General features: G+C 50.5%; 1 protein-coding gene across 1 annotated transcript in view; it reads right to left on the bottom strand.

Annotated features, from left to right (window-relative positions):
- Nucleotides 1-884: 884 nt before the first annotated feature.
- Nucleotides 885-22,991, bottom strand: part of LOC147684635 (hexosaminidase D-like) — a 242,608-nt gene continuing 220,501 nt past the window's right edge. Inside the window, exon 14 of the mRNA XM_086940480.1 lies at nucleotides 885-2,401. Coding sequence (XP_086796606.1) covers nucleotides 2,206-2,401 — 196 coding nt within the window. The 3' untranslated portion in view covers nucleotides 885-2,205. The remainder of the gene's footprint in view (nucleotides 2,402-22,991) is intronic.

Below are 22,991 nucleotides of genomic sequence, written 5' to 3'. Positions count from 1 at the left end.
GCAGAACCTCTGGACATGGGTTTGTGCACAGCATTCTGCGGAACATTAGCAGTACTACTATAGTACTACTAAACCTACTACAAAATGCAGTTTGAGAATACAGCTCAATATATTATAATACCATTAACTTGATTTCGGACAATATCGTTTCTTTTAGGAAGAGCCCCTGCTTTTGTTGTCAATGTGCCCACATTACTGATCTCAAGAATAAGGCAGGAGGTTTAAAGACATTGTAATGTGGTTCATATCTCTGCATTGTTGCCAATGGAAAGAACCTGTTTTTTTTAATGGGGCCAATACTTTTGTGATTGTGCAGAACTAGCAGCAGAACACCAGCTCATTTTCAACTTAATCTGTCCACCAAACAGTGACATTTCCAGCAGGCATAGCTGGATTCCTAACTTTTAAACTACCTAACTCTTGTGACGGAGCTATCGCCTGATAACCATGACAACCACTAAGAAGTCAACAGTTAGTTGAAGGCTTCTCTAAGTAGAATGGTAAAGTACGGCTGTGGGTCCTACATGTATATCTCCTTACGGATCTCACTCTGACCAACACAGGTTAAAGTTGAGACAACTCATCAATGAAGAGCCAATAAGATACCATCATTCAGAGAAGTAAAAAAAGTTTGACAGACTGTCTAAATCCACATTCGCACAGAAGATGTGAAACCTCCATCTCGAAGTTCTGACAAGATTTGAAACCCATCTCTGAGCAACAGAAGAGAACTCTTTCTTGCCCACAGTGATATATCACAGAGCGGTTGCCCTTGAGCTAACCTTCCGTTTCATGGGCTCTTGAACGTCTGAAAGTTGGCGGAGTCTGAAAGTTGGCTGAGAGTTGTAAATTGACACATACCAGTGAAAAACATAAGACATATCCATTTTTAAAAAAATCAAACAATTTATTAAATTGCAGAAAAGAACTGAGCAGTAAAAAAAAAAATAGCGCGCTATTTCAGTGAACTCCCTGAGATTTTGCAGTTGATCTCCCCTTATTTGGGCTTGCTTGCCTTCAGTGGCGTCCTCTGAACTGTTTCAAGGGCCTCGTAGTCTGTTTTTGCTGTATGTTGGAGGCCTTTTCAGTTCAGGCTAGACCAACAACTACTCATCTGTAGTACATTGTACGCAAGCTAAATTGTTTGCTCACCCTACTATCAAGAGAAGCAGGGCCTGGACCTTCTGGGATCAGATTAGTTCAGTATGGTAAACAAGGGACAATAGCCATTTTCCACCACAACTAGAGGCCAACTGCCACTGAATAGAATGGAGCAAACATTAACACCAGAAACAAGTACTAGATCATGCTAAATCAGGAAATAGGGATTCCACCTCTTCTTCAAAGCTCATGGGGCTTTAGGACTGCCAGGGCTTCTATATATGGCCAAGAGTTCAAGAGTTCTATCTCGTAAACCACCCAACTACAGTAACTGCTTGATCCATTCAACGTCAGATAGAAACCTAGAAAGCGACAACAATCTAACCATGCAACCAGATGTACAGCAAATGAGTGGAATATTTGTCTACATAGGTTCTCACAGATAGGTCAAGAACTGGGACAAGAAATAACAAGGAACCCTGACAATTTCTAGATAGCTCATCTGGCAAATGTGTCCCAAATAATCTCACATTCTCATCAGAGAGGCTCGACCGCTGTGATCATTACTGCCACAAAAATGTTACTCGCGCAAAGTGATGCAACTAAACTCAGCACTCAAAGGGCCTCGGTTGTGAGAACACCAACATAACTCTCCAGCATGATATCATACAGTGGTTTCATTTGGGTAGGACCATGGGTAATATGCAATTATCAAACATGTCTGGTATCTCCAAGTTGAACCTCCCTCTAAGATTCTTTGCAGTTCACCCATTCTGCAACCTATGCAATCACTTCCTTGAAAATTGAAAGAGAGAGTGAGGTAGACTTATTGGCCCCTAATGCATTCTGCTAAATGAGTAGTATAAAAGCAAACTCACATTTCATCGTGAATTTCGAAGCAAAGAGAGCTTAAATACCCAAATCTGAACTCCAGTTCCAAAAGAAAACCCGAAAGCCCCTAAATCACCAAGTCTGGTGGTGGGTGACCACATGGAATTAAACCCATCCAACCAAAGACACAAAAATGTAATTGTGGTTAAAGTCTTGTTCACAGGCACGTTTTCTCTCGGGCTCCATTGCAGGGTTTCATCGTGTTTCGCTTGGCTACCGCCTCTTCAGGATGGCCTTTGGTTGCGCGTTGAGTTTGTGGATTACATGGTAATCTTTAACAAACTCACGCAGAGGGTCCATATGTGGATTTACATACTCCTCCATCCACTCCTCCACTGTGTCAGGGAAAAAGACCTCCTCCAGGTGACCACGTAGCTGCTGAATCACAGCCTCCAACTCCTCGTGACTTCTGTTGGCAAGACATAAGCAAAACAAATTCAAATGTATGTGAATGGAGAGGTGAAATGCTGAGTGTTCGAGACAGTGACTGAATTGCTGGAGAAGTTTGTGGAGTGGATATCTCAAATGATAAATAGCGGTAGCCGTTAGGCATGGGGGTATTTAATAAGTAGATACATGAAGACTGAATGAATTACTGGTAAAGCAAAAAGCCAACAGAGTGGTGGGGATGAATAATTAAAGGATGAACTCCGGGGCTGAATAGCTATGTGAATCAATTGAGTTGTGAATAGCACAAGGTGTGACTAGCTAGGTTTTATGTATGGGGTTGTCCTGACTCTGTTGGACACGGTCGCTCCCTCCTGCCCTGCTCTTCCCTTAACGCTGGCTGGGTATCGTTAGCGCTGCTACTGTGCATACTTTGTTTGAAGCATTATTTAAATGCGCCTCTGCTTGCTGGAATTTACTGTATCTCGCTAGCGCTGTAAGAGTGCCTACATCGATTGTAGCCTGCTATTTTTCACAGTGCCTTGCTCCTAGAGATAGCGCTTTGTCTGGCTGCTTGACTGTCTGCGCCCCGCTACTCACCACAGATTGATTAATTATTTAACTTTTTGTCCCCAACCCGGTCGGCTATTGCCTTTGAGCCGCCATTACCTGGGTTGTTGTTGTTGTGGCCGGAGCCCGCCCCCTACACCACGCACCCGCCTCCCAGCAGCTCCTCCCTCCCACTCAGAGGCAAGGCTTCCTCGTGCACCTCACGACGCTGTGACCGTCCTGACTCTGTTGGACACGGTCGCTCCCTCCTGCCCTGCTCTTCCCTTAACGCTGGCTGGGTATCGTTAGCGCTGCTACTGTGCATACTTTGTTTGAAGCATTATTTAAATGCGCCTCTGCTTGCTGGAATTTACTGTATCTCGCTAGCGCTGTAAGAGTGCCTACATCGATTGTAGCCTGCTATTTTTCACAGTGCCTTGCTCCTAGAGATAGCGCTTTGTCTGGCTGCTTGACTGTCTGCGCCCCGCTACTCACCACAGATTGATTAATTATTTAACTTTTTGTCCCCAACCCGGTCGGCTATTGCCTTTGAGCCGCCATTACCTGGGTTGTTGTTGTTGTGGCCGGAGCCCGCCCCCTACACCACGCACCCGCCTCCCAGCAGCTCCTCCCTCGCCCCTCCCCCTTCCACTATCCTTATATGACAGTTGTCCCAACGCGCAGCGTGTACGCGCAGCGATCGCGCCCAATCCGCGCCGAAGGTGCGCCAAAGGTAAGCCCGTCTACGCCCGTCCGCGCCTGGACCGCGCCCAGCGCCAGTCCCCCTGCCCCTCGCGCTGCCCAGCCCCCCCGCGTTACCTACGATGCAGCCACCCTCCTAGCCCTCAACCCCGGTCGCGCCCCCACCTGCGTCCAAGCCGCTCCTGGACGCACCCATGGACCGTTCTCCTGCTTCTCCTGCAAATTTAGCGGCACCGACAACATCTCCGCTACGACCACAACACAGATTCCCGACCCCAACCACCTACAATGCATCCTTCTCAACACCCGCTCGGTCCACAGGCACGCCATTGACCTTTGGAACCTACTAGACACCATCTCTCCAGACGTCGCCTTCCTAACGGAAACATGGTTGAACGCTTCCTCCGCCCCTGACATCGCCATCGCTATCCCTGACGACTATAAGATCACACGCAAGGACCGCACCGACCATACAGGAGGAGGAATCGCTATCGTCCATAAGAAATCCATCCGCATCTCTACCAGCTCCGATGCCAACCTCGCTAACTCCGAACACCTTCACTTCCAGATCCACATCGACCCCAAGACAACTCTTAGAGGCACCCTCCTCTACAGACCTCCAGGACCCCGCGCAAAATTCAGTGAAGACATCACGGACTTCATCACCCCACACGCGCTCCCCTCCAAAGACTACATCCTTCTGGGAGACCTCAACTTCCACCTTGAAAAGATCAACGACCGCAACACCGCCACCCTCTTAGACAACCTCGCCAACCTCGGACTTAAACAACTGGTCACTTCCCCCACCCACATCGCAGGTCACACACTTGACCCCATCTTTACCTCCAGCAACCATGTCTCCTTCAGCCACACTACGGATCTCCTCTGGACTGACCACAGCTGCGTTCACTTCACCTACAACAAGCCGAAACCCATCATCCACCTCCAACCAACTCTACAAAGAAACTGGAACAAAATCACCACGGATCAGATCACCACATCGCTCCTTCGAACCTCCCCAGCCCTCTCTTCTAACGCCAACGAAGCCGCCTCCAACCTCACCCTTTGGTTATCCAACACCGCCGACACCTTAGCACCACTGAAAAAACGTCAACACAAACTTGGCAACAAGAAGGCCTCATGGTTCAACGATGATCTCAAGAAGTCCAAGAAACTGTGCCGCTCCCTTGAAAAGGCCTGGAAAAAAGACCCATCCAACAGCAACAAGGACGCCTTCAAAAGCGCCACCCGTACTCACCACCAACTGATCCGAAAAGCCAAGAAAACATCTTTCAAGGATCGACTTGACAACAACGCCCACAACAGCAAGGAACTTTTCAACATCGTCAAGGAATTTTCCAACCCCTCGGCCAACTCCAACGACATCACCCCCTCTCAAACCCTCTGCGACTCCCTAGCCTCTTTTTTCCACAACAAGATTGCTGACATCCACAACAGCTTTGACAACCAACCCGGAAGCCAACCCACCCTACCATCTGATGACCATCTACCCCCCGTAAATACCCTTAACGCCTGGAACCCAATCTCCACTGAGGACACCATCCGCCTGATGAATTCCATCCACTCTGGATCCCCCACAGACCCATGCCCTCACCACATCTTCAACAAAGCAGACTCCGTCATAGCTCCGCACCTCCGAGACGTCATCAACTGCTCCTTCAACTCCGCTACCTTCCCAGAAGACTGGAAACACGCTGAACTCACCGCCCTTCTAAAAAAACCCACAGCGGACCCCACCGAACTCAAAAACTACCGCCCCATCTCGCTTCTTCCATTCCCGGCCAAAGTCATCGAGAAAGCCGTCAACAACCAGCTCGCCGCCTTCCTCGAAGCCAACAAATCACTCGACCCCTCACAATCTGGCTTCCGAGCCAAACACAGCACTGAGACCGCCCTCATCGCAGCAACAGACGACATTCGAACTCTACTGGACAATGGAGACACAGTCGCCCTCATCCTCCTCGACCTCTCTGCAGCCTTCGACACAGTCTGCCACAGCACCCTTTTACAACGCCTCAGAAACATCGGAATCCAGGGAAAAGCACTGGAATGGATCACCTCGTTCCTCACCGGAAGAACCCAGAGAGTCCGCCTCCCACCATTCAAGTCCGAGGCCTCTGAAATCATCTGCGGCGTACCTCAAGGATCCTCACTCAGTCCCACCCTCTTCAACATATACATGAGCCCCCTCGCGACCATCGCCCGCCAACACAACCTCAACATCATCTCTTACGCGGATGACACTCAACTGATCCTTTCTCTCACCAAAGACCCCAGCACCGCCAAAACTAACCTACACGAAGGAATGAAAGAAGTCGCCGAATGGATGAAACAAAGCTGTCTGAAACTGAACTCAGACAAAACAGAAGTCCTCATCTTAGGTACATCCCCCTCTGCATGGGACGACTCCTGGTGGCCGGAAGCCCTCGGAAAAGCACCCATCCCGACAGACCACGCACGGAACCTAGGCGTCATCCTGGATTCTTCACTCTCAATGAACAGACAAGTCAGCGCCGTATCCTCTTCCTGCTTCAACATTCTTCGCATGCTCAGAAAAACATTTCGCTGGATCCCCTCCGAAACAAGGAAAACAGTCACCCACGCTCTAGTCACGAGCCGACTGGACTACGGAAACACCCTCTACGCAGGTTCCACCGCTAAACTCCAGAAGAAACTACAACGAATCCAAAACGCCTCAGCCAGGCTCATATTAGACATCCCACGCAATGAACACATCTCTGGTCACCTTAAAGACCTCCACTGGCTACCCGTCAACAAGAGGATCACTTTCCGACTGCTTACCCACGCACACAAATCACTCTACGACATCGGACCAGATTGCCTCAACTCTCGAATGTCCTTCTACACCCCCTCCCGCCAACTTCGCTCTTCCAGCCAAGCCTTCGCCACTGTACCTCGCATCAACAAGACCACCATGGGAGGCAGATCCTTTTCTTACCTGGCTGCCAAAACATGGAACTCACTCCCCGCTTACCTTCGCCTCACCCAGAATCACCTAGCGTTCAGAAAGCAGCTTAAAACGTGGATATTTGACAAATAATCCTCCTCCCCTTCCTAAGCGCCTTGAAACCCTCTGGGTATGTAGTGCGCTATACAAATTTTATGACTTGACTTGACTAATAGTTCGAAGTGTGAAGAAGAATGAATAAATGGATGATGTATAAGCCAGAAGGTTGAATAGGTGAGCATTAACAACCAACATGTTCAAAAGAGGGGACTGAATAACAATAGTCATGGGCAAATAGCTGGAGTTGCTGAATAGCTGTAGATAACTTGGAGGGCTAAAAGGCTAGAGAGCTGAATAGCTGACCATGTTTAATAGAAGATGATTTGCACCACTGTCCAAAGAACACACAGATCTTAAATCCTTCAGATGGTCACATAACTACCGATCATAGCAATCTCTGAGGAGATGATCTACACTGCAGTGCAAAAACTAACTGATGGTCATAATTTTCTCCATACAAGTCAATAAGGCAAAGATGCAGCACCAAGACTTCAGGCATAGGACAAAGCCATAAAAGCACTTGATGGCAGCTCCTACTTATTGGTATTTCTTGATCTCTCAGCTCCATTAGTGAGGCTCAGGTATGAAAAACCCCTAACAATTATGTGCACAGTTTATCCAAGGGCAGGGGGGGGGGGGGGGGGGGGGAGGCGTGTGATAGGTAGCCCAAATCACCCTCTAGAGTTTTTGGGCTGTTGCAAACAAAAACAAAACGAGCATAACTCTAGCTGGAAAAATGTACATATATTAATCTATAATAAAACTGGAATTATTCTTGGAATCATATCATAATTTATCAACACATGTATCAAACTCATTAATCCATCCAAACACTTCCTTGAATGTTGTTATACATACATATTGTATTTGTGAATGCTTGTATTAAATCAAATTACACAACCTTAAATCAAAGACACACTGTAATAAGTAGACGGCCCAAAACCATCATTCCTAGTTGGGTCCGTCACGAGGTAGTCCACTTTCTGTACTTTGCACCCGTTGCCTAATTTCCATATACTGAACATCTAATGGGATCAGGCTAGTAATCCTTGCCTCAATCTTCCTTTTCTATCCTTGATGTGGACTCCTCAAGTAATAGTTGACGCATTTGGCCAATCAATTTCCGGCCTCTTCAGGACCGTACGAGGGAGTGTGGCCCGCTTATTTTAAACAATAATAACATAAATAAGCCTACATCAGTATGGATCATTATCATAAACATCTTACAAATATATTTACATATAAACAAACTTCTACTAACATAGAAGATTAAAGTGGCGCATGGTGTTTCGTGTCTCTATTAAAACAGTAGATACCAAACGTACAAGTCGTGCCTGTCAAATAAACACACAGCGCAGACCTAGCCACCAACAAACGAAAGTTGCACCAGGGGGTGAAGGAGGAAAACATGCCAACTCCACTAAAACTAACCTCAACAAGGTGGCAGTTCATGTGGGCATATACTCCATCTCAATTTAAGGTGCATATTAGCAACTAGTGAGTTGAATGCCATAAAGTCATTACCTAAATTCGTTACCAAATTGTTTATAGTCAGACCTCTCTCATACGTGTGTATATAACCCGCTTACTACATCAGATGTCTTCACGGGTAGGGATACTATTAAGCAAAACTTGTGGCTCTGTCATATGGGAAGAAACACAAAACTCTTACTACAAGGAGACCAAAGTTCCAGGTCCTAAGAAAAAACCTCTACCGGGTCAACAATTACATATAATTGATGTCCAGTGGACCGATTCTAAGTTACGATCAATCAGTTTTGGCTGCATGGAACAAAGGCAATCGCCATGGGGTGAGTATGCCTCTATACGTTGTATACAACTCCACGAGAAGCCAGTCTGTCCACAGGGTTTTGTTGCACGCCATTTGATCCACTGCCAGGCTAACTTCCTCAATCACCGAGGGGGGATCTCTACCACCGGACATTTCTGGCTGTGTAAAGTACCCAGGCAGGGGAAAGGCAGGGCTTCCAAATGTTCCAAGAGCCCAGGTTCGTCTAACCTGACATCCTCCTGATAGAGAACCTGATAGTAATTGAAGGCCTCCTAATGGCCAACTGTGATGTGAGTATGTCCCCCATCGGTGATCGGCTGGCCATCAATTTAGGCCGTTCTTCGAGCTGCAGTAGCAACGCTAGGACCCGTCCCTCACTGTCACCCTCTGCATTTTGTTGAGTTGTGTATTCAGTGTATTCCAGCCAACTCAGTCTATCCGTCAGGGCCATATGCTCCGTCTGGAGCCGGCAAGTTCCTCTACGTGGTCATCCCCGAATGGGTCTCAACCGCTCAGATTGCTACCTCTATAGCCGTCAGCTATCCAACGCAATGACAATTTGATGCCCTAATTAGTATTTATACAAAGGCCTCCCCTGACCACCTTGAAGGCATCCCATTCCACCCCCCATCTGATCCTGAGCCTTCAGGCAGCTCAAAGTATTCTAATAATTGTGTGGCTATCGGGGGCGGAGCTTGCCGGCAACCAAGATGGCCAGATAAGCCCGGAGCTCTGCTACGTGGTTGCAAACTATCCTTTATAATCCTGCACTAGCCTGATTTACGGATGCTATAACTGGCACCCCTGCACTGGTGAAGAGCCGAGGTTCGATGCGAACTCAGTCCGGCAGCACATTGCTACCGGTGACTGGAGCTTGGACGCACATCGGAGCGGCGAAGCTGAAGGCCGGAAAGCCGCGGCCTCGAGTGCGTAGCTGCCCTACGCGACGTCGCAGTACGTGCGGCTGAGGAGTGACGCTGCGCCGAGGGACGTTCTGAGTGAGAGCCTCGAATCCGGCTACGCAACAAGTATCGGCCCGGAACAACCTGCGAGGCGTCCCTGAACTGTGCCTAAGCTCTACAATGCGCTGGGACACGGGGAGACGGCCCGGACACACTGAATTTGCAGAGGTGACGGCGCAGACGACCCACGAAGCGGCGACCATCGCCAAAGAGCCGACAGGTGCCCTGCAATAGAGGTGCGTGAAGAGTGGCTGTGCCCTCAAGAAGGAAAGAAAGCGCTACTTGGCCAGCGCGACGACAGAAAGTGAGAGAAAGTAGTGACGTTGATGCACATGTGGGGCCCGCATAGGGAGAGTCTGGCCCAGTGACCATATCCCCGGCGCAGTGAAGTTGATGTGCTAGCAGTAGGAGGAGTACTGTGTCCTGCTGAACTGGGTAACAGACAGACACGAGCGACCCCACTCCAAACGTGGCGGCGCGCATGGGTGGCCCAGGCCGGCTACAAACAGCGTAACGAGGCTTTGAACTGCCCTAAGTGCCACCCCGAGTGCCAAACCACAGACGACGACTCACCCCAGGTGATACATTGGGGGGTGAGACACACGGCAAGACCCGCAAGGCTGTAAGGTCAGTTAGAGGAGCCACTGACTTGGAAAGGGGAGCTCTGGGACTCTTCCTGGAACTACATCTGAATTATAGCGACAAGAGGGGCCCAGCAGACGAGGCCTCGGTGGTTTCTGTCAGGCCTGCTGAAGAATTAGACTCATCCATGACGCGGGAGCACGTTGACTATCACGGTGCCTATACTGCACAGCGACACACACAACGCTTTGCGCCATCAGGAGCTACACACGATTTGGGACTAACTGGAGCATAGCACGCTCTTTCTGCCACAGTGCTGGTCACAGAGTCGGGGCTCTGCAAGATGGGAAGAGGAGATAAAACCCAGACAAAAATCTCCTTCAATCAAAGACGCTCAAAGTCGCAAGAAGCTGCGAATTCAGACAAGGTGGCCTTGCAGGAAGGCAAAGAAGCGGCAGCAGGCTCGGATTTAAAGAATATGCTAAAAGCTATGGAGAAGGGCCTCCAGAACAGCATGACAGCCCTGGGCTCGAAAATAGACCCCCTAATTATAGTATAGACAGGATGGCGGAACGGATCGATAAACACGGAGAAAGGATGGACATGTCCGAGAGGAGGTTGACGGAGGTCCAGGAGGCGCAAACAGAACTGGACACGGATCACAAAAAAATTGAAAAGCTCATGCAGACTCTACAGGACAAAACCGAAGATTTGGAGGCGTAGTCTTGTCGCTGCAACCTGAGAATAACGAGCCTTCCGGAGACAACGCAGACAGGCAACATGAAGAGATTCATAGAAAAATTGCTGACCACCTTGCTTGGGGAAGAGTCTTTTTCCCAGATGTTTGTTGTGGAGCGCGCCCACAGCTCCCTTGGTCCGTGCCCGGCCCGGGGGCCCCACAGCGTCCGATCATTGCCAAACTGCTCAACTATAGGGACAGAGACGTAGCACTACGCTTGGCCAGAGATAAGAAATCTTTGCAGTTTGAGGGTTCGGAAATATCTCTGTATCCTGACTTCACCGCCAGACAGCAGGAGGCTCGTAAGCACTTTGCCCCATACAAACGTCACTTAGGGACCTGGGCCTGGACTACGCGATGCTGTACCCTGCAAAATTAAGAGTCAACAGACAGGGGCAATCCCACCTGTTCACAGATCCTCGAGCCCTACAGCAAGCCCTAAAGAACTGGTTGAGGGATCATCGCAGGGACACCTTGGAGCAGAGGGACGACGCCAGCGTGAACAGCCAACTGGAGGAGCAGGAGTAATGGACTTCGAAATGGTTGCACCGTACGGCGGTAAGGCGCAAGGGCTGCATTTAGTTAGGAGCTATTCCCTGTGAGCCAGTTGTACAGATGGTGCAACAAGTTGGGGCGCTGTCCCCAGGACACGAGTGGGACTGCAGTGAAGGGCTTGGACTTGCCTAGTGACTCAGGGTGATAACTGGTTCGGGGCGCGCCCTGCTTGCAACAGCGCGGAACTATTCCCATGGGATCGTGCTCTGCTTACTGGTCCGTAGAACGATAGTGTTAATACCAGTGCAGGGGAACGATTTTGAGGGATATCCTGTCCCTAGTAACGATTGCCTGGCTAGGCAATACCTTTCGCCTCCAGGTTGCTAGTGCATACTATAATCCACAACGGGTAGCAAGCGGAATGGCTCCAGTGTAGTGCACTGTTGCACTGTTTGCTGGTGGCATGGCAACCTCTGCCCCCGCGCGCAATGCTACCACATGACTCCTTGGAGTTGTTTTTTTAGAAAGTTAAGAGTGGGGAAGAGAGGGAGGGAGGGTGGGAAGGGGCTCTGCAAGGCCAAATTTGGGGAGGTCTGCTGTGGGTTGGGGGAGGGGATGTTTTGTTGTTCTCTACACAAGTTGAAGGGGGGGGGGCCATGTTGTTCCACTGTGTGCGCACACTGCCCACCCTGGGCTTACGAAATATCTTACCACACGAGCTACACACACATAAGAGAAATGTCATTCACAACCAAGTCGACTGCACATGATCCGCAAGCTGTGCTCAGAGCACTCACATGGAATGTCCGGGGCCTCAATGATCACCGCAAACTTCGCAGGGTGTTAAGCTACTTACAGCGGCAAAGGATTGACCTGGCTCTTCTGCAGGAGACCCACTTTCCACTCACAAGCAAGATGCTACTCAGTAGGGGATTGGTGGGTACTTCTACAGCAGCAGGCTTTACGACACACTCCAGGGGCGTGCTGACATGGGTCAACCCGAGATCCAAACTGACACTGTCACTTCTGAAGGCAAACCAGGAGGGTAAATTTGTGATATCCCACTGCAAGGCCATGGGGATGGATCTTGTAGTCATTAATGTTTATGGCCCGAACTACGACTCCCCGGAATTCTATCATAATCTAGCGAGTGTTACATGCACTTATCCCACTACGTAGGTACTATGGGGGGAGACTTCAATTTGGTGCTTAACCCGGCACTAGATAGGTCAGCTGGCCCACCGTGCAAGCCCTCAGCAGCTGCGCAAACGCTTTAAACGGAACTCACTAGATTGGATCTGGAAGATGTATGGAGGTGCAGGCACACAACACAGGGAGGTTACACACACTATTCTGCCTACCATGACATTCACACCAGAATTGACTATTGGCTGGTGTCTTCCTCCATGATGGGACGCATTAAGGATTGTGAGGTCCTGACTCGTACGCTGTCTGACCACTCCCCGCTCCTGTTGGTACTAGTGGCCCCTACGAAACAGATCCCCCCATTTACATGGCGTTTCCCCCCATACTCACTGCTTGATCCGCTGTTCAGGGGAAAACTAGCGGAAGTGATTGATGTCTTTTTTGAGGCTAACATTGGATTAGTAGACAGCTTCCAATCGGTGTGGGAAGCCTTTAAACTGTACATTAGGGGCATAGCTATGTCAAAACATTCTAGTGTACTAAAATCTATCCGACAGAGGCTGACTATGCTAGAGAAACAATTAGAGATCCTAGAACAGTGGCAGCAGAGTACGTCAGACACTACTGTTGCGGAGGAGATAAGAACCCTTATTACTGAATATAACGAGGAAGCGGACAGGGAAGTGCAGCACATGGGAAAATATGTGATGGCGCGAACATATGGAGAGAGGGAACGACCGAGCTCGCTCCTGGCTAAATTACTTAAGGGCAACAGGGGAAAGACTCACATCACCGAGTTGAAGAGACCAGACGGCCAAGTGATCACTGATGAAACTGAGATAGCGAACGAGTTTAGGAGTTATTACTCAGATCTGTACTCCTCTAGAGGCGGAGACCTGTCTGATGAAATCACGGATTATTTAGAAAACATAGAATTACCCATCCTCACGAACACTCACCGTGAATTCCTGATGCTACCGATAGGGAAAGACGAAATCACAGAGGCCCTGGCGAGCATGCGCTCTGGAAGCGCACCTGGTGCTGATGGACTCACAGTAGGCTTTTATAAAGCATTTCAGGACAAGCTGATCCCTCACTTATCCACACTGTTCGATGACACCTGTGTGGAGGGCAGCATGCCACAATCCATGAGGGAAGCACTAATAGTCACAATACTTAAGCCAGACAAGGCATGCGACGTGTACAGCTCATTCAGGCCACTATCCCTCCTAATCTTGGATGCCAAACTCTACGCGAAAGTGCTGGCGACCCGACTCGCCCTTCTAGCACCCAAGCTGGTCGCTCCAGAACAGGCGGGATTCATTCCCAGTAGGAACTTGACCTACAATATTCGCACGGTTCTTGGAACTATGCAGCATGTTAAGCATGTTGCGAAGGCAATCGCGGTTTTCTTGGATATGGAGAAAGCTTTCGACTCGGTCGAATGGCCATTCATGAGACACGAGTTACAGCGCCTGGGATTGAGAGAGCCGTTTATACAAATACTCTGTGCCCTGTACCACAAACCGACGGCTAGGCTCCGATTAGGTGACCTGGTAAGGCAAATGCTACTTACCAGTATGCATCTGTTCTTGGCATGTAGTGCTGCTGACATTCATATCTGTGCATAGATCGCCGCCTAGTGTTGGGTCCGGATGATTGCACATTGTTGTCCTGGAAGAGTCTTCGAAGTATCACGAGATAGGTGGCTCCTCCCCTGGACTACAGTGCGCATGGGCATCGACTCCATCCCCAGATTGTTTTTAGCCATTGTGGCCGAGATGGAGTGAACCTTGTGAATGATGACCATGCCATGAAATGATATGTAAATCCTGCAGCTGCTACAGGCACCGGGGAGGAGGGCGGGCGATATGAATGTCAGCAGCCCTACATGCCAAGAACAGATGCATACTGGTAAGTAGCATTTGCAGTTCGAGACATGTGGGCTGCTGAATTCATATCTGTGCATAGAATACATAGCAGTCCCTCCATTAGCGGCGGCCGCCCGTGCCAGCTACAGCAGTTTGGAAAAGTGTCTTGAGAACAGCCTGCCCTACAGCTGCCTGCTGTTTGGAGTGCACGTCTACACAGTAATGTTTAGTAAATGTATGTGTGGTAGACCATGTGGCTGCTCTACATATGTCCTCTAAGGGAATGTTTCCAAGGAAGGCCATAGAGGCCCCCAACTTTCTGGTGGAGTGGGCTCTCGGTGGAATTGTAAGAGTGCGTTTAGCTTTCGCATAACAGATTTGAATACATTTCACGATCCACCTAGCAATACCAGCCTTGGAAATAGCGTTACCCTTGTGGTGTGACGCAAAAGCAACGAAAAGCTGCTTAGTCTTTCTAAAATCCTTGGTCCTATCAATGTAATACATTAGGGCCCTTTTAACGTCAAGGGTGTGGAGCATCCGCTCCGCCAGTGACTCAGGATTTTGAAAAAAACCGGCAACTCAATTGTTTGGTTTAAGTGGAATTGAGACACAACCTTGGGTAGAAATTTAGGGTTAGTGCGGAGCACTACCCTGTTAGCATGAACCTGGAAGAATGGCTCTTGGATTGTGAGGGCCTGCAGCTCACTAACCCTCCGTAGCGACATAATTGCCACTAAGAAAGCCACTTTCCAAGTCAAGAACTGAAGTTCGCAAGAATGTAGTGGCTCAAAGGGAGGACCCATCAGTCTTGTAAGAACCACATTGAGGTTCCATTCTGGAGCTGGTGGGGTCCGTGGTGGAATGACCCTTTTGAGTCCTTCCAGAAAAGCTTTGATAGCAGGCACTTTGAAAAGTGAAAGGTGCTGTCTATTCTGGAGGTATGCGGCCATCGCAGACAGGTGAATGCGGATGGAAGTATATGCCAAATTACACTGGTATAGATGGAACAGGTAACAGATGATGCTCTGAATGGAAGCATCAAGTGGATTAATGTTGTGGTTTGCGCAATAAATGACAAACCGCTTCCATTTGGCCGCATAACATGCTCTAGTAGTGGGCTTTCTTACCTCCTGAATGATGTCCATGCAATTGGGAGGAAGGTTAAGGTAGCCAAACTCTAGGACCTCAGGAGCCAGATCACCAGGTTGAGCTGTCACGGATCTGGGTGCTGAATGTCGCCATGGCTCTGCGTCAGAAGGCTGGGTGTGAGATGAAGCCTTTGATGCGGTACCACGGACAGTTCCAGAAACGTGGTGTACCATGGTTGGCGAGCCCACGTTGGAGCAACCAGGATGAGAGTCATCGAGTGTTGCCTGAGCTTGCGTGCCACCAGCTGTATCAGGGGTGCTGGGGGAAAAGCGTACGCACATTTGCCTGACCAGTTCATCCATATCGCATTGCCCTGCGATTGCGGGTGTGGGAACCTGGCGGCGAAGCTTTGGCATTTTGCGTTCTCCCTTGTGGCGAACAGGTCTATCTCTGGATGACCCCATCTTTGAAAGTACGGCTGGAGTACTGATGGATGTATCTCCCACTCGTGCATTTGGTGGCTGTGCCTGCTGAGCAGGTCTGCCATCTGATTGTCCTTGCCTGGGAGGTGTTCTGCCATGAGGAAGATGTCCCTCTGAATGGCCCACTTCCACATGCTCTGAGCCAGATGAGACAGCTGCGGAGAGTGTGTTCCTCCCTGTTTCTGAATGTAGTACATGGCCGTCATGTTGTCCGTCCGGATCAACACGACCTTGTTGCACAGATGTACTTTGAACGCCTTTAAGGCCATGAAGATCGCCATCAGTTCCAACACATTGATGTGCATCTTCTGTTGCTGTAGAGTCCATAGTCCCTGCACTGTGTAATGGAGTACATGCGCTCCCCAACCCTGGAGAGAAGCGTCCGTAGTCAGGATAATCTGTGGCACAGGCTCCTGGAACGGTCGGCCCTTGCAAAGGTTTTGTGGATTCCACCAATGCAGAGAGTTGTATGCCCGACCGCTCACCAACACTAGGTCTTTCAATTGCCCGTGAGCCTGAGTCCACTGACGTGCTAAGCACTCCTGAAGCGGGCGCATATGTAGTCTCGCATGCGGGACAATGGAGATGCAGGAGGCCATCATGCCTATCAACTGCATGAACACTCTTGCTGGAAGCGAGTGCTGAGGTCTGAATCTTTGGACCAGCGACTGAATACTGTCGATTCTCACTGAATTCGGCTGCGCAGTGGCCGCCAGTGTTTATTGTCGCCCCCAGATACTGCCGTATGTGGGCGGGCTGGAGATGGGATTTTGGGTAATTCAGTGAGAACCCCAGATCGTGCAGAAGGTGAATAGTGTGGGACACGTGGTCGGCGCACTGCTGGTTCGACTTTGCCTGAATGAGCCAGTCGTCCAGATAAGGGTAGACGTGGATGTTTTGACGCCTTAGATGCGCCGCCACCGTTGCTAGGCACTTGGTGAAGACCCTGGGCGCCGTGGTGACGCCAAAAGGCAGAACCTTGAACTGGTAATGCTGGTCCTGAATGGTGAACCTTAGGTACTTTCTGTGAGAAGGATGCAGGGGAATGTGAAAGTATGCATCCTTGAGATCCAGAGTTGCCAGGAAGTCCCCTTGCCGAAGCAGTGGGAGAATCTGCTGCAGAGTGAGCATATGGAAATGCTCTGACAGAATGTATAAGTTTAGAGGTCTGAGGTCTAGGATGGGCCTGAGGGATCCGTCCTTCTTTGGAATGAGAAAGTACAGGGAGTAAACACCTGTACCCCTTTCTTGTAGTGGAACGAGCTCTATTGCCCCTTATTGCAGCATGACGTTGACTTCTTGCTGCAACAAGTACAAGTGCTCGCCGGACATAGGACGGCTTTTTGGAGGTATGTTGGGTGGAGTGGATGTGAGCTCCAGACAATAACCGTATTGGATAATAGATCTGACCCACATGTCTGTGGTGATGGACTTCCACACGGGCAGGAACTGCTGGAGTCTCCCCCCGACCGGTGTTGCGTGGTCGGGGGGCAGTGACAAAGCGTCACTGTTTGCTGGCGGTGGAGGACCTGGAGCTGTTATTTCCACGCCCTCTGCCTTTGACGTTGTTGCCACGGTATCCACCCCGACCCTTGTTGGTATATGAGGATTGGGTGTTACTTTTATAGAATTGCGTGGATTGGGACGCCTGACCCCTCGAGGTGCCTCTGTTATTGGAGCGGCGAAAGGAACCACCCCGAAACTGCTGGGACTGCAGGGCACCCATAGATTTAGCAGTGTCAGTGTCTTTTTTCATCTTTTCGAGGGTGGCATCCACTTCTGGCCCAAACAGGTGGCCAGGATTGACAGTTTGGTTCAGGATGGTAGTCTGAATGTCCGGTTTAAAGCCTGAGATTCTGAGCCATGCATGTCGGCGCAGTAGAACGCTAGTGTTTACTGCGCGTGAGGCGGTATCAGCTACATCTAGAGCACACTTAATTGAGGCATTAGTGATAAGTTTTCCCTCCTGAATCAACATTTCAGCAGTCTCCTTGTACTGATCTGGTAAGTGCTGTAGAAGGGTCTCTAGAGTGTCATAGTGTGCCCTGTCGTAGCATGCAAGTAGCGCCTGCGTGTTGGGTATGCGCCATATATTGGCTGCCTGCGCAGCAATACGTTTCCCTGATGCCTCAAACACCTTTGATTCCTTGTCTGGGGGAGGAGCATCACCCGTGGTCTGTGAGTTGGCTCGTTTACGTGCGTTGGAGACAACCAGAGAGTCTAGCGGCAACTGTCCTTTGATGTACGTCGGATCAGTGGGCGCTGCCTTGTACTTTTTGTCAATACGAGGATTAATGACTCTTGCCCGGGTGGGCTCCTTGAAAACCTCTGGCGCATGCTTTAACACTCCCTTGAGCATTGGCAGTGTCTTGACAGTTTTTTCAGCCACTGAGAAAGTGTCAAAAAGAAAATCGACATCCACTGGGTCTGCATGGAGGTCGACGTCATGATTGGATGCAGCCCTTTCAATTAGAGCGTTGAAGGCCGCAGAGTCTTCTGTCGGGGAAATTTTTGCAGCAAAAAGTTGTGGCTCGTGTCCCGAATGGGGGTCCCCAGGGTCTCCCCCAGCAGACCATGGCTCAGTGACATCCTCTGAGTCCGAGTAAACTGGATAAGCATACTCATCCTCGTCTTCTCCATCACCCTCCCCAGCATTGGAATGAGTGGGTGAGAGTTCCTGACCTTGCGGAGATACAGGCTCCAGAGGGGCAGATGTACCCGCAGAGTCCAACTTCTTTTTAAGTGGGATGTGGAAGTGCTCCAACGCTGGCTCCGGCGTGATCTTCCGTTTAAGGAGAGACAGCTTGCCTGTGTTGGCGTCGATGGCCACCTCTCGACGCTCCTCCTCCGCCAGTGGCTGGTGTCGTGGGTTTGGAACCACCGACGATGCCTTCGGCGTCGAAGTTAACTTTAAGGGCACCCAGGTTTCGCAGTGAAAGCCTTCGGCGCCGTCCTAGGTGGGAGCGTGAAAAGAATCAGCGTCTTCGCCGGTTTCTGCAGAGGCTTGGGCGACACAGTCTTCTTTGGCTCGACCTCCGCAGCACCCTCCCGAATTCGCTGAAGGGACTCCGTGACCTTCTTGGTAAACGAAGCAGAGGGACGGACCGGCTCGAGAGAGTCCTCCGGATTAGGGTCGGCGACCAAGACCGCAGTCTTCGGAGCCGACGCAGCTCCCCCCTTCGCCTTGTCAACCGGAAGCGGTGCAGCCAGAGACTTGGGGTCGTCCTGGCACTTCTTCGGGGCCTTCTTATGGTCATCGACCTTTTTGGCGTCGACGCGACTTTTGAGAGCGTCGACCAACTTCGGCGCCGACGCAGCCGCGTCGGGCGCCTTCGCCTTCGACACCGCAGCCTTCGGATCGGCCATTTTGGCGTGGCTCTTGAGCTCGACGGCCATCTTGGATTTCTTCTGCGCCGAGGCCTCCGAAGCCTTAGATCCAACCAGTGCGACTTGCCCTTTCGGTTTCGATACTGGTGGCGTCGATACCGACGGTTTCACTTTCAGTTTCTGCACCTGTAGCGGTGCTGCACCAATGTCCGTGGCCGGGCCGGAAGGCGGAGCCGTGGGACGGGTATCGAGGTCTTGGGTAAGGCCCGAAGGCGATCCCTCGACCTGGGCCTCATAATGGTGGCTGGCCCCGGAGTCAGTGTGAGGAAGCTCCTCCTCCGAGCTATCCTCTACGGTGGCAATGGCCCCGTCGTCGTCCCCTACCTCGTCGACGACTTCCTCGAACTCCTCATCTTCCGCGTCGTAGCTTTCCTCGACCTCTGACGCCGGGTTAGAGTCCGAGACATTTTGGATGGTGTCGTCTTCAACATCCTCCTCGAAGATGTTCGCCGGAGGGGGTGCCGAACTCTGGGCCTGCAGTCTAGCGGCCCGTCGTAGCTTGAGAGTCTTCTTCGACCGGAACTTGGAACAGGCCATACACTTGGCCTCGTCGTGGTCCGGTGACAAGCACTTGTTGCACACTGGGTGCACATCGATGTGCGGGTACTTTGAGGCACACACTGGGCACCTCTTAAATGGACTTCGTTCCATGATGAAGTAGTCTGGAGCGTCGTATAGGCCCGTCCGCGCCGATAGAACGCGGAAGGACAGCAGGTGTTCGGAGCCGATGAATAACCAACCCGAACGATAAACAATACCGACGCGAGTCCTAAAGACCTTTTGGTTTCAAGTAAAGAAAGTTAAACAACTATCGATTCCGACAGAGGGAACCGAAACACATCCAAACCCAATGGCGGAAAAAAACAATCTGGGGATGGAGTCGATGCCCATGCGCACTGTAGTCCAGGGGAGGAGCCACCTATCTCGTGATACTTCGAAGACTCTTCCAGGACAACAATGTGCAATCATCCGGACCCAACACTAGGCGGCGATCTATGCACAGATATGAATTCAGCAGCCCACATGCCTCGAACCGAACCCTTTCCCAAATTGCAGAGAAACTAGACAGGGCTGTCCATTATCCCCCTTACTATACACACTAGTGGCTGAGCCGCTCGCCTGCGCACTGCGGAAATATCACAGTAATGAGGGGGTAAGTTTACCAACATATAAAATAGTTGTCTCGACGTAGGCAGATGACACCCTGCTGTATGTTAGAGACCCAGAGCATAACTTGTCGTCTATGCTTAGAGAGGTAGTCCGTTTTGGAACGCTCTCTGGCCTGAGAGTCAACTGGTCAAAGTCAGTGGCCTCTCCCCTAACCCCGGGGACCAGCAGGTTCGAAATGGAATTCCTGCTGCAATGGACCGTGGATCCGGTTAGATATTTAGGAGTCCGGTTGCATCCGGACTCAGAAACACTGCTCAGAGAAAACTATGGGGTGGCTTACAGCTAGCTGGAAGACGACGTAGAAGCACGGTGCAGACTACCGCTATCCCTTATGGGACATATGGCCATCATGAAAATGGTAATACTGCCCAGATTCCTCTTCCTGTTCAGCGCCATTCCGATGGTGCTATCGAAAGCCTTCTTCCAGACCACGACACAGCTTATGATTAAGCTAGCGTGGGCAGGCAAGCAACCTAGAGTGAAGTGGACTGTCCTTACTCTACCGTACAATATGGGTGGACCTGGAGCTCCAGATTTTGAGCTCTACTGCAGGGTGGCGCAGGCCGCCCATCTGCACACTTGGTTACATGGAGACACGAGCATCCCCCATGTGCGAATGGAGCGATTTTTCGCTGACCCACTATCTCTCCCAGCCATGATTTTCAGACCAGTGGATCGATGGACGGGCATTTTGGACTCTATTACTGCTACGAATCATGCCTGGCACTCCCTCTTGCAGGCTCAGAGTGGCGCTTTGCTGTACTCGCCGAGCATGCCTCTGGAGTGGCCTCTTTGGCTACCGCCAGTTAGGGAGAGAGGAGTGGTGCAAGCATTACACAAATTGGGCATCCGAGCGGCGGGAGACCTATTCTTGGAAGGCACAGTCAAGACTTGGGATCAGATAGCGGCAGAGGGAGGAGGCGCCTCATTGCTGATCCGTTTCCAATATAATAGGGTGCGTAGTGCCCTCTTGGACCTGCTGGGGCCAGACTTGGCTGAGCCACTAGAGGTTCCAGAACTCACATACATTGTCAAAACAGAGACACCCCGTAAGTTAATAACGAACCTGTACAAAACGGCAATATCACATCGAGAGCACCAGCTTATGAAAGCCAGAACGGCCTGGCAAAGAGACCTACAGGTCACAATCGACGACGATATGTGGCGGTATTGCTGTATTAGCCCTAAGAAGCTATCGCTAAATGGTAGACACAGACTGGTACATTTCAAGTTTCTCCAAAGAGTGCACTACACCCCGAGAGACTTTACAGATACGGTCTCAGACAATCGGCTGAATGTGAACGATACCACGAGCCGGTTGCAGAGTTTATGCATCTTGCGTGGCAATGCCCTGGGGTACTGCAACACTGGGACAGGATCTTCACGTCAGTAAACGAGATCCTGGACCTTGAGCTGACCCCAGACCCAGCGCTAGCGATCCTTGGCCACTCCAGAGGCCTACCGGTGGCAGTGGGATGACTCGCTGACTTGGGGATGCTAATAGCTAGGCGCGTGGTGGCGTGTTGCTGGATGAGGGGCCCACTTCCGACAGCTAAGCGATGGGCGCGCGACTTGCTGTACTTCTGCACGCAATCCGAGCATTACAGTGAGCTGATGCCTCCGACAAGTCGACCGAAGAACTTTTGGGGGCTATACCAAACTCATCTAAGGGCAGGGGATACAGGGGCCACTGAGGAGGAGGGACTGAATGACGAGAGACCGCAGTCAGTCGCATCAATTATAACAGAAGATGACTATTTACCAAACTTAGGACGGAAAAAAGGCATCAGGAGAGACCAGGGGAGGTAGGGGGCACACAGCAGGGGGGGTAGTGTTGAGGGAGTAGGGGTGCGGGAGGATGGCGGAACGCCACTGACGCTCAGGGACAATTAGGCAGGTGAGAGGCTCGACACACGTTGCACTCGGTCACGCATGAGGATAGGGGTGCTTAGTTAGGCAGCAGATGACTATTGGTTAGATTAGACTTGAGTGTGGATAGATGCTTGGATAGCCGTTAATACGGGGGGGTTGTGTGTTTGCTGGACTGGGAGGGGGGGGATTTGTTAGTTCTACCAAGGTATGTCAGAAGTTTACGTAAGGTGGGAACGTATAAGGAAGAAGAAGGATTAGGCAGGGGTAGGGGGTAGAAGTTAGGGCACCATAGTTCATACTTGGGGGGAATAGTATGTTATCCTTCAACTTGAACATAAACTGAATGATGTACAAATTAAAACGTACATTCCGCCGCCGGATCCCAGGGTTGTCAGCTAAACGGCTGTGTTAATCTTGCAATTCTGTGTTTTATCCTTAAAGTCTCACTGCCGCCGGCCTCCGGGTTGTAGGCTACTGGATGGAGGTCACCTTTCAAAGAAGCAATAAAGGTTTTTGAGAAAAAAAGAAAAGAAAAAAGAAAATAAAAATAAAAAATTGTGTGGCTATCGTCTCCCGGAACAGTGTCCTGCAGTGCATGGGCAGGCATAGGAGTCCGACCGCTACCCCTGTGCAAGGTGACCAGAAAGGGGCAATGATCTGACAGTGTTCTGCCCAGTGTTCCACCGTCCGAATAAAGGGAGTTAACCCGGGATTACGCAAGA

This window comes from Lissotriton vulgaris, chromosome 10 (assembly GCF_964263255.1).
Source record: "Lissotriton vulgaris chromosome 10, aLisVul1.2, whole genome shotgun sequence".
Lineage (NCBI taxonomy): Eukaryota > Metazoa > Chordata > Amphibia > Caudata > Salamandridae > Lissotriton > Lissotriton vulgaris.
The sequence above is the reverse complement of the archived record's forward strand: the minus strand, read 5'-3'. Positions and strand labels throughout refer to the sequence as shown.